Here is a 12,053-nt window from a genome sequence, read left to right as displayed (position 1 = left end):
AGCCTCTCACCCACCAACACCCCAGAGCTGCTCTCCCTGTGCTCATCCCCAGCCTGGATGGATCCGAGGGTTCGTTCCGACCCAAGTGCAGCAGCACCAGCACCTGGTCCCGTTAAACCCCACGAGATCCTCGCTCTTGGAGCTCATCCATTCCCCGGGCCGCGAATCCCGGGCAAAAAAAAAAAAAAACACGCACAAAACAAACGAACTCCGGGGGCCGCGCGGTGACGTCACCCGCACCCGCCGCCCCGCCCCGGTGACGTCACAGCGGCGTACGCGCGCGCGCGCGCCCCCGCCGGGCCTGCGCGGTGCGTGAGGCGGGGGAGGCGGCGCGCGCAGCCTCGGCAGCGCCTCTGAGGAGCCGCCGCGAGCCCCGGGGGAGAACCGGGAAGGGCCGGCGACGAGCGGGGCCCATCGAGCCGAGCGGAGTCCGGGCGGAGCGCGGGGTTATGAGGGCGGGCGCCGCCGCCTCCCCGTGAGGAGCCGCGGGCGCGGGGAGCGCGCGAGGCCGCCCCGCCACAGGAAGCCATTTTGTGGGCCCCCTCCTCCTCCTCCTCCTCCTCGTCGCTCTCGTCCTCTTCCTCCTCCTCCTCGTCCTCCGCCGTCGCCGCCGCCCTCGGGAGCGGCCGGGCCCGGTGAAGGAGGCGGCGAGGAGGGGCGGCGGCGGCCGCCGCGCCCTCCCCCATGGCGAAGAAAACCTACGATCTGCTCTTCAAGCTGCTGCTCATCGGGGACTCGGGGGTCGGCAAGACCTGCGTCCTCTTCCGCTTCTCCGACGATGCCTTCAACACCACCTTCATCTCCACCATTGGTCAGTGCTTTTCCGCCCATGGCGGGGCTGCGGACCCCTCGGTTCCCACCGCCGTACCCCCCTCAGCTCCGGCCCTGTGTCACCCCCGGGGACCCCCCAGTGCTCACCCCAGCCCCGTTATTGTGTCACCCCCAAGGGATCGCCTGTGTTATCTCCAGCCCCCAAGGGACCTCCTGTGTCACCCATCAGGAATGCCCTGTGACCTCCCCCTCCCTCCCTAGGGACCCCCAGTCCCCAGTGTCACCCCTAGGGACGGCCTGTGTCACCCATCAGGAATCCCCTGTGACCTCCCTACCACCCCCAGGGACCCCCAGCCCCGTGTTTGTGTCACCCCTGGGGACGGCCTGTGTCACCCCCGAGCCCCACTCCTGTATACCCCCCCAGGGACCCCCTGTGTCACCCATTAGGATTCCCCAGGGACCCCCAGCCCCGTGTCTGTGTCACTCTTAGGGATGGCCTGTGTCACCCCCAACCCCGCTCCTGTATATTCCCCCCAGGGACCCCAGCTCCGTGTCTGTGTCACCCCTAGGGATGGCCTGTGTCACCCTCAGAGACCCCCTGTGCCACCCATCAGGAATCCCCTGTGATCCCCCCCAGGGACCTCCAGCCCCGTGTTTGTGTCACCCCCTTGCCCCACTCCTGTACCCCCTCAGGGACCCCCTATGTCCCTCCAGGCCCTCCCTGTGTCCCCCCCAGCCCCATGTTTGTGTCACCCCCTTGCCCCACTCCTGTATCCCCCCTTAGGGACCCCCTGTGTCCCCCCCAGCCCCATTCCCGTGTCCCCCTCCCGTCCCCGTGCCGAGCCCCGGCCGAGCCGCCCCGGTGCCGCCCGACGCCGCCTCGCCCCCGCCGCAGGGCAGGGCAGGGCACGGTGGCTTTGCTTCCTCCCTGGGCTCCGGGTGACCCTGGGCGACCCTCGCTGTCCCCCCCGCGGGGGCTGCGCTGCCAGCTCGTCCCCCCCCTGCCCCGTGGCAGCCGCCGGAGCCCACCTGGCCCCTTCCATCAGCGTTAATCCGGTGCCTGCGGGGCGCTGGGCTCGCCGTGCCCGTGTTTGCACCGCTATGGAGGTGCCTCACAAACCATCGCGCTCGTGGGTGGGGTCTGGTTTCTCGCCCAGCAAAGCTGGCCTTCCCCCCTCGGCACCTCCTGACCGAGGTAGAGCTGCTGTGACATCATGAACGAGGGACGTGTCTTTGGCTTTTCCGTGCAATCTGTGCCCCGGGACAGGCCTGGTACCCAACCCTTGCATCCCAGGTGTACCACAGGGCTTCTCCTGAACGTCTTTTTGTTTGCAGATGAACGGGTCAGCAGCTTGTTACCTTCTGGGTGACTGGCTCTGGAAATTAAGGGTCATTCCCTAATGAAAATTAAGGGTCATTCCTGTCTCAGCTTTCTTGCAGCACCCACTGGTGCTGCACTGAATACCCACATTTAGATAAAAAAGAAGATTATTTCGAGGAGTTTGAACTGGATCTGACTTTTTGTTTTTGCTGTAAATCCTTTAAATCACTGGTCATGCAGCTGAGGGAGTGTGGAGTGTCAGGGTAGGTCTTAGTGCTGGGTGTGAGTTCACCCCTGTGCACTTCCTTATCTGTGATGAAATATCACCCAAAAATTGCACCTCAGACTATAGCACATAAAAACACTCTTCTTAAGCAAGGCTTGGGAAATTTAAAGTGAAAAAAAAACCTTTGTGACAGCTAAGAGAAAATTATTTCCTAAAGCCTCTCAGGGCCTCAGCTTGGCATTTTGGTGAATTTTGGGGGCACTGTGTGACAGTTAATGTCCCTCCCCGTGGCTCTGGGAGGCCAGATGGGTTTGCTGCTGTGGCCTGGGTGTATTTTGGCACTGCCTGGCAGATCCTTGCTGGGATCACATGACATTCCTTGCCTTTGGAGCTCGTTGGGAAGGTTTATTTCAATTCTCAAAGTTAAAAATAGTCAACGTCATAGTTAAAAAGTCAGCAGGCACAGTGGCTCCTGCTCCAACAACTCGTGCTTTTACTAATTAGTGATTTACTAATTAGTATTAGTTGCTGGTCTAACTGTGCAGTTTTGGGCCTTCAAGAGGAGGATCACCAAGTTGAGTATGATTTGTGCACGTGCAGATTTTGGCAGTGTTTCCCACCAGTCACACCAGTGGCTGTTTGTTTCTGGAGTGCCTAAACTGGAGGGCAGAGGTGTTTTATTCCCTGAATTCTGACCTGAATGTCTGGAGATGGTAGCTGTGACAGGTTTGTGTCTTCACAGGGGAATCTGGCAGGTGTTGGGGTACAAATTGATTTTCTGTGTGGTGTTTAACTGCCCAAAGATGCCTTAAATGTGTTGTTTCCATAGTTTTCTGTAAGTTGATGTGGAAACCTGGAGGGAAGTGTCCTTAAGGGTGACCTCCATTAACACCTTGGGTAAAACAGCCCATCCCTGAAGGAAGACCCCAAACACTGAGTTACCCAGATCCACTCAGTTCTCTGTGTTATCCCAAACAGTGCAGCAGCGTGGCTGAAAATGGGATTTCAGTGTCCCCCTGCTCTCAGCAGCTCTCCCACCTGCCCAGGTTGGCCCTGCAGCAGCAGTGACAATCCAGGAACCTGGAAAGGGCTTTCCATGGAGGGAAATAATGCCAGCCCTGCAGCTGGCAGAGCAGAGTTTCAGGGAAAGCCTCCCGTGGAGTCTTTGACCTGTAGCAACAAGGAAATGTGGTTTGCAGAGCCCTGTGTACACAGAGGGTGACTGGGACTGGATCCTTGGCTGAGGCTCTCCTGTGTTTGAGTAACCCCAGCAGCTCTGCTCCCTGCCCTGCCTCTGCTCACAGCTCTGCCAACAGCCTGGGGCACACCAAAAACGTGCTGGGGTGTTTGCTGGGGGCTGGAGACAGGGACAGACTCATGGAATCCTGGAATGGTTTGGGTGGAAGGGAGCTCAGAGCCCCCCCAGTGCCACCCCTGCCATGGAGGGACACTGCCACTGTCCCAGGGTGTGCCAGTGCCCAGCCTGGCCTTGGGCACTGCCAGGGATCCAGGGGCAGCCCCAGCTGCTCTGGGAATTCATCCCAGCCCTTCCCCAGCTTCCCAGGGAACAATTCCTCATTCCCAGTATCCCATCCATCCCTGCCCTCTGGCACTGGGACCATTCCCTGGCTCCTGTCCCTCCATCCTTGTCCCCAGTCCCTCTGAGCTCTTCTGTAGGTTCCCTTCAAGCACTGAAGGCTCAATATCGAGTTTACAATGAAAAGAAGGATCTCAAGGAATATTGAAACTGGCCTCTTTTTAAGGAGAAGGTGTGAGAAAAAGGTTTTAATTCTCTAAAACCAAAGGCCTGATTGCACATGTAAGGGAAGACACCCTAACAGAGCATTTCTGCTTCATGTTAGTGATTTCTGTTCACTTCACATTTCATCTTTGCCCATGGATCCTGCTCCATGGTGGCTGCTGGGAGATAACTTACTGGCCCTGTAATTTGCCAGAGTCTCACTTTGAGTCACTTCAATCTAATATTTCCTGCTGCAGCAGCAGTTCAGCTCCTGGATGTGCTGAGGTGCCAGCCCGAGTGATTTCATTGCCCCTTCTCAGGCACTATAAATATTGCAGCTGGCATTTCTGCCACAAATCCCAGAGTCATGGTAACCTCCCTGGGGAGGCCAGGCCTGAGCCTCAGCCCTGCCCTGCTCTTTGCAGCTACAAAAGGAATAAACCTTGGAAGGCTTAGTCCATCACAAATAATTTTAAATTTTAACTGTTCTGCAGCGATTTTCTGGTGCAAAAATCATTTTCATGGTATTTGGTTTTGAGAGCTGTGGTGACTTTGAGGGTCAGTGAGTGGGTGCAGCTGCCCTTGGTGTTCCTCTCATTTTAGTGCTCTCCCTGCTACCAGCAGATTGTCTTTGTTTTGAATGTTAAAAATGTTAGCATGAGTAACTTCCAGGCAGCATATCCCTGAGATCTTATTTTTTAATATCTTTATTGGCATTCAGTGTGTCAGTTGTTGGTGGTTTGAAGTGAGCTGTGCATAAAGGATCCGTAGCAGCTGTGCCCACTTTGTGGAGCTCCTTGAGGTCCAGCCTTTGGCACCTGGAACAGGTAGGGAGGGAGTTTCTTGTGGCCAGGATGGCTGCTGAAAGATTTAAATGCCAGAACTGAGCCTAAGCATGTAATCACTGTTGTCTGACTAAGTCCAATGCAAATGAAGGTGAGTCACAAAAATGTTTTCCCATGAAATCTCTAGTAACAGCTCAGGAGAACAAAGGGTGTGTGAGTATTGGGAGATTTCCTATCCCAGTGCTCCTGATGGAGGTAAAACTCTGGATCTTTATCCCTTTCCAGTATTCCTGATGGAGGTAAAACTTCTCTGGATCTTTATCCCTTCCCAGTGCTCCTGAGTTTGAAAACCAAGTGATTTCAGGATTCAAATAAATAATAAAGTGCTCCTGATGGAGGTAAAACTTCCCTGCATCTTTATCCCTCCTGGAGGTGCAGCTGTATTTTGTATTCCTGAGCTTTACTCACCTGGCTGCAAGTCTACAAATCCAGAGATAAAAACCAGTGATTTTTGAGGTTTGTTTTATTTTGAGCACAACTAAAGCTGTGCTAGGAGCGTGCAAAACTGATATTTTAAATGTGAAAGTATAGGAAAACTTATTTGGATGAAATAATTATTTTTAGTTATTTCTTATTGCAATTGGGTTTGAGTTGGAACCACTTGCTTTGAAATTGCTCTATATTGGCACATTGGAGCACTGAAGTTTTTAAAAATTTGACCTCAAGAGTCTTCAGGTAATAAATCCAAGCTTGTTTGTGCATCCTGGGAGGATTTGTTCACTCAGGATTGTGATATGTTAATGTCAGAAGGAAAGAGGAATCCCAGGTACAGAATGGGGAAAAACTTGCCAGATTTTGGGAAACAAATGATGGTTTGAGAGGGGAAAATGCTGTTGCTGTGCAGGGGATGAAGTTTGAAAACCAAGTGATTTCAGGATTCAAATAAAGCAGGGGTTACTGCACCAGTGGGAAGTGCTGGCTTGCCTGTTCCCAGAAGTTGTGGCTGTTCCAGGCCAGGTTGGACAGCACTTGGAGCATCCTGGTTTGGTGGAAGATCTCTGCCCATGGCAGGGGGTGAAATGGGATCAGCTTCAAGGTCCCTTGAAGCCAAACCATTCCATAATTCCATTATTAAATCCCTGTTTTGTATCCTGCCTGCAGGAGCAGCAGCAGCTCTGAGCTGTGTTTGTGTTGTGCCCAGGCTGTGGGCTCAGGTTGGACAGCACTTGGAGCATCCTGGTTTGGTGGAAGGTCTCTGCCCATGGCAGGAGGTGAAATGGGATCAGCCTCAAGGTCCCTTGAAGCCAAACCATTCCATATTCCATCATTATATCCCATTTTTGTATCCTACCAGCTGTGAGTTGTGTTCATGTTGTGCCCAGGCTGTGGGCTCAGCCTGGCATGGAGCAGGTGAATCAGACAAGGAAAAATCCCAATAAACCCTGGCCCAGCAAAGCCCCCCTGATCCCAACTCCTGCTCAGCCATTTCTGGGACCTGAACCCACCAGGCAGCAGGAACCAAAGTCATTTCCACTTGGAGGTGGCTCCAGGGGAATTTCGGAGGGGAAAAGATGGTGGCTTCAGAATGAAAGTAGAAAATGGAAGTGGATCTGGAGGTGGGCATTGAATGCAGTGCTCTGGAGCTCGGGAATGCCCTGGGCTCTGGGCTGCTGGAGGTTGGACAGGCATTGCTTGGCCTGGAGGGGGGTTGTCCTCTCCTCTGTGTGCTGGGGAAGGGTGACAGAGCGAGCTGGACTCGTGTGATACTGTACAAAAAGCTTGGTTTGGTTTTGGTTTTCTTTAGTAGGGCTTTTTGGGGCTTTTGTGTGTGAGTGGTTGGGGATTTTTTTCTCATGTAGGGCAGTGAATAATGAGCAGCAGTTTTGCACACGCCTCCCAGAGCTGCTGCTGAGGAGCTGGGGATGGCTGTGGTGAGGAGCTGAGGAACTGAGCTGCCTGCAGACTGCTCTGTGTAACGTGGCTGTTTGTTCAGCTGAGCTGGAGCAGTTCCCTGATGGGGCTCCTCATGTTACCCTGCAAATCTGGGCTGGGGGAGTGAGAGGGCAGCAGGTGCTGCTTGTACTCAGAATCCCAGGATCCCTGAGGCTGGAAAAGCTCTCCCAGCCCACCCAGTGCCAGCTGTGCCCAATGCCCACCTTGTGCCCAGCCCAGGGCACCCAGTGCCACATCCAGGTGCCACCTGCAGGGATGGGCACTGCCAACCTCCCTGGGCAGCCCCTGCCAAGGCCTGAGCACCCTTTCCATGCAGAAATTCCTCCTGATGCCCACCCTGAGCCTGCCCTGGCCCAGCCTGAGGCCATTTCCCCTTGTCCTGTCCCTGTTCCCTGGCTGTCCCCTCCTGTCAGGGACTTGTGCAGAGCCACAAGGTCCCCCCTGAGCCTCCTTTTCTCCAGGCTGAGCCCCTTCCCAGCTCCCTCAGCCCCTCCTGGGGCTCCATTCCCTTCCCAGCTCCCTCAGCCTCTCCTGGGGCTCCATTCCCTTCCCAGCTCCCTCAGCCTCTCCTGGGGCTCCATTCCCTTCCCAGCTCCCTCAGCCTCTCCTGGGGCTCCATTCCCTTCCCAGCTCCCTCAGCCTCTCCTGGGGCTCCATTCCCTTCCCAGCTCCCTCAGCCCCTCCTGGGGCTCCATTCCCTTCCCAGCTCCCTCAGCCCCTCCTGGGGCTCCATTCCCTTCCCAGCTCCCTCAGCCCCTCCTGGGGCTCCATTCCCTTCCCAGCTCCCTCAGCCCCTCCTGGGGCTCCATTCCCTTCCCAGCTCCGTTCCCTTCCCTGGACACGCTCCAGCCCCTCCAGGTCTCTCCTGTCAGGAGGGGCCCAGAGCTGCCCCCAGCACTGGAGGTGCCCCAGCAGTGCCAGCACAGGGGACGGGCACTGCCCTGGGCCTGAGGGGTTCCCCATGAAAATTCCCTTTCTGGTTGCAGTTCCACATTCCCAGACCTGTTGGCAGCAGTCCCAGTGCCTGCCCTTCCCTCCTCCCAGTATGAAACAAACCCCAAACTGGGCTCGCTGCTCTCCTGCTGCTGTTGCTGTCGGTGCCTTGGGCCAAGCTGGTCAGGGGAGGAGGTGAACAATGCAGAGCTGCTTCCCCGGGCTCAGCCCTGTGCTGGCAGCCCTGCTGCTGCTCTGTCCTTGCTCTGACACACTGGTGAGCTGATGTGCAGCTGAAACTCAGCTCCCCAAAAGTGCTGAGCACATTCAGGAGCCCTGCAGAGTGCCCAGGTTGGCTGCTCCAGTTAAGCCAGCTCTGTTTCCAGGAGGGGACTGAGCTGTCACTTCAGCAGTGACAGAGATGAGGCGTTAGGAAGTCACTGATATTTTCTGGGGTAATGTGTGTACAGATTTGGAGCACAGGCTTCGTGATCTGTGGGCTGCTTGTGAATTTTCAGAGGCCAAACAAAATGTCTGTTGCTGTTGCTAGAAACTTGTTCATGAGTGCCTAAGCAGGAACACAGCCTTTGTTTTAAGTAGCCAATGATTAGTTTTTAGTGCCTTATTGAGTGATAAACACAACTGGGAGGTGCAGAGAAGTGTTTTCCTCTTGACTCTTTGGTTTATGTCTTTTGAAAGAAAATCTGTTATGCTCTTGCAGAAGATTTTCTTCCCTCTGGCACAGGGTGCCCAGAGGAGCTGCCCCTGCGTCCCTGGAGCTGTCTGAGGCCAGGCTGGACTTGCAGCACCCTGGGATGGTGGAAGGAGTTCCTGCACCTGGCAGGATGTGAGATGGGGTGAGCTTTAGGCTCCCTTCCCACCCAAACCATCCTGTGATTCACCAGTTCTCTTTACCCTGAGAAAACACTTGATCTTTTCCACTCTCCAAGTCAATACTGATATTTAATTAGGGCATTGATTGAGAGCCTATTGATGAAAACCTCATCAGGGCACAGGAAGAATCAACCCTGACTTGAAGAATCAGGGCAGATGCTGCTGCCTGAGGTCTGGGGCAGGGTTTTGCCTTGGCAGCCCCAGAGCAGGGCGTGGGCTCTCCCCACCCTGGGTGCCCACAGCTTGCTGCCTGCTCCTCCTCCCTGAGCACGGAAAGCAGCGTGCCCCTGCTTGTTGGTGAGCAGGAGAGCCTCAGGAGGGATGGTGCCTGGGAGAGGGCTGCTCTGCCTCAGAATGCATCCACCTGGCCTTGAGAAATGCCCACACAGCACCCCAGAGCACAGCAGGATACACGGATTCTCCAGCAGTGGCAGCCCTGTTGTGCCACCAAGAAGAGCAAAAAGTAGAGAAGGATTTCAGCCTTGCTTTGTGTAACTGTTCCAAGGGGGTAAGGTGTTTGAGAAAAGCTTTGTGAAGAACCAGCTTGGCAAATTGCTGGTGCTGAGGGAATTCAGCAAAATTCATCCCACCTGGCCTTGAGAAATGCCCACACAGCACCCCAGAGCAGGTTACACGGATTCTCCAGCAATCCTGTTGTGCCACCAAAAAGAGCAAAAAGTAGAGATTTCAGCCTTGCTTTGTGTAACTCTTGCAAGGGGGTAAGGTGCTTGAGAAAAGCTTTGTGGAAAACCAGCTTGGCAAATTGCTGGTGCTGAGGGAATTCAGCAAAATTCATCCCACCTGGGCTTGAGAAATGTCCAGACAGCACCCCAGAGCAGAGCAGGCTGCACAGATCCTTCAGCAACCCTGTTGTGCCACCAAGAAGAGCAAAAGGTAGAGAAGGATTTCAGCCTTGCTTTGTGTAACTGTTCCAAGGGGGTAAGATGTTTGAGAAGTGCTTTGTGAAGAACCAGCTTGGCAAATTGCTGGTGCTGAGGGAATTCAGCAAAATTCATCCCACCTGGCCTTGAGAAATGCCCAGACAGGACTCAAGACCAGAGCAGGATACACGGATTCTCCAGCAATCCTGTTGTGTCACCAAAAAGAGCAAAAAGTAGAGATTTTTAGCCTTGCTTTGTGTAACTGTTCCAAGGGGGTAAGGTGGTTGAGAAAAGCTTTGTGAAGAACCAGCTTGGCAGATTCGTGTTGCTGAGGGAATTCCCTGCCTGGCCCTGGAGAGCAGGGAAGAGACCAGGGCCGCTCCTGCAGTTGTATTGAATGTCTGGTGTTTCGGTGCAGCTCAGCTGTGTGGGTTTCCCTCTCTCTGTGTGGGTTTGACTACAAGTCTTGTGTGGGTTTAACTAAAGTCTCTGCATGTTTTGGTTCTGTTCTGTAGCTAAAACAACTCCAGGCTTTCTCTCCCACTGGGATTGTGACTGTTCCCTGTAACCTGGAGGAGCACTCATTTGTGTCTTGCATTTCCAAAATCTGACTTAGTGCTCCCAGAGAGACACCTGCTTTCCTGAGAGCCAGCAGGTATGGAATTTCTACAGCTACATCCATACCTGAACAGCTTTTTCCTCAAGGATGCTTCTCAAACTGCTGTGCTTTCATGTTTGGATGCACTGAAGCTGTTGTTGGGCTAGGAGGAGTGCTGGAAATGTCTCTTCCCAAACCCATGGCTGTGCTGTGGCATCCTCTGCTGCTGTGTGTGCTGGGATCAGCATCATGCTTGGGGAGGCTGTCCTGGCCTCAGATCTGAGCTTCAGAACCCTTAAAGCCTGCTCCCAAAGGTGGGTGGTGCTCTGGTGGGTTCAGGTGTCATCTCAGCATGTCCAGGAGGGTGGCTGACCTGGCCTGGGTCAGGGGATGGTACAGCCACTGGATTTCTGGAAGGTTCTGGAAGGCTGGCCTTTGTCATGGCTCTTCTGCACCTCATGAGAGCAAACTCTTGCCTCTGTTTCCTGACAGCATTCCCTGAATGGGCTGTACCTGGTCCCAGATAAGTTATTCTGTCCTGAGATGGTTGTGTCTTAAGTGGGCCTCACCATTGTAATGTTCTACACTAAAGGTGATTTTACATTTCCCTTCAGGTCTCACCATTGTAATGTTGTACACTAAAGGTGATTTTAGATTTCCCTTCAGGTCTCACCATTTTAATCTTCTACACTAAAGGTGAAGTGGATCTCACCATTGTAACCTTCTACACCAAAGGTGATTTTATATTTCCCTTCAGGTCTCACCATAGTTATCTTCTACACCAAAGGTGATTTTACATTTCTCTTCAGGTCTCACCATTGTAATGTTCTACACTAAAGGTGATTTTACATTTCCCTTTGGGTTTCACCATTGCAGTCTTCTACACTAAAGGTGATTTTATATTTCCCTTCAGGTCTCACCATTGAAATCTTCTACACTAAAGGTGAAGTGGATCTCACCATTGTAACCTTCTACACCAAAGTGATTTTATATTTCCCTTCAGGTCTCACCATTGCAATCTTCTACACCAAAGGTGATTTTACATTTCCCTTCAGGTCTCACCATTGTAATCTTCTACACTAAAGGTGATTTTACATTTCCCTTCAGGTCTCACCATTGTAACCTTCTACACCAAAGGTGATTTTATATTTCCCTTCAGGTCTCACCATTGAAATCTTCTACACTAAAGGTGATTTTACATTTCCCTTCAGGTCTCACCATTGTAATCTGCACTAAGGGTGATTTTACATTTCCCTTCAGGTGCTCAGGTGCTGACTGGGCACGTAGAAGCAGGAGCTCACCTATTGGTGTGTGACCTATTTAAGTGCCAGGTGTCACCTCCTGCCCTTCCAAGCAGGCCATGGTACCTGTTCTTCCTCCCCACCAAATCCCCCTGAGGGCAGGAGGTGACACCTGGCATGCAGTGAGGGCACTTTGCACTTTCATTACTGCAGATCTGTAATAAATGCCTGAACTCAGGTCATTGATAGTACCTAGAAATTTCCAGTTCCTCAGGTGGCAGCATTGATTTCACACCTTCCCAGGCTTGCTGCAGGCTGTGTCTAATGCAGCCTCTCCTCTCCCTTCTCCCGGTGGGATTGGGAGCTCCTTGGAGGCTGAGCTGTCACCGCCACCCCTGTGCCCGTGGCAGGAGGTGTGTGTGCCTCTGTCACTGGAGAGGGGCTCAGGTGTGGAGCCTCTGCTTAAAGGAGTCCCTAAACACTCCTGGGTGTGCTGGGGAGGGCTTCCATCTCCAGGGAACTTATTGATCCTCCCAGTAAGCAACAGAGTTTCTCAGTGCGTTAGTTTAGCTACACAAACCGCTGGGAAAAGCAAAAGCAAATCCTGTCTGGTTCTTTGGGATTTGTGCTTGCTGTGGGTCTGTCCAGGACAGCATGGACAGGAGTGTGAGTGCTCTGGGAGCTGCTGTGCCTCATTCCTGTTTCAGTG

General features: G+C 53.5%; 1 protein-coding gene across 1 annotated transcript in view; it reads left to right on the top strand.

The window, feature by feature from the left end:
- Positions 1-303: 303 nt before the first annotated feature.
- The window catches only part of RAB10 (RAB10, member RAS oncogene family), a 52,025-nt gene continuing 40,275 nt past the window's right edge, over positions 304-12,053 (top strand). Inside the window, exon 1 of the mRNA XM_064709984.1 lies at positions 304-811. Coding sequence (XP_064566054.1) covers positions 685-811 — 127 coding nt within the window. The 5' untranslated portion in view covers positions 304-684. The remainder of the gene's footprint in view (positions 812-12,053) is intronic.

This window comes from Zonotrichia leucophrys, chromosome 3 (genome assembly GCF_028769735.1).
Source record: "Zonotrichia leucophrys gambelii isolate GWCS_2022_RI chromosome 3, RI_Zleu_2.0, whole genome shotgun sequence".
Lineage (NCBI taxonomy): Eukaryota > Metazoa > Chordata > Aves > Passeriformes > Passerellidae > Zonotrichia > Zonotrichia leucophrys.
Note: the sequence above shows the minus strand (reverse complement) of the source record. Positions and strands in the feature narration are given on the sequence as shown.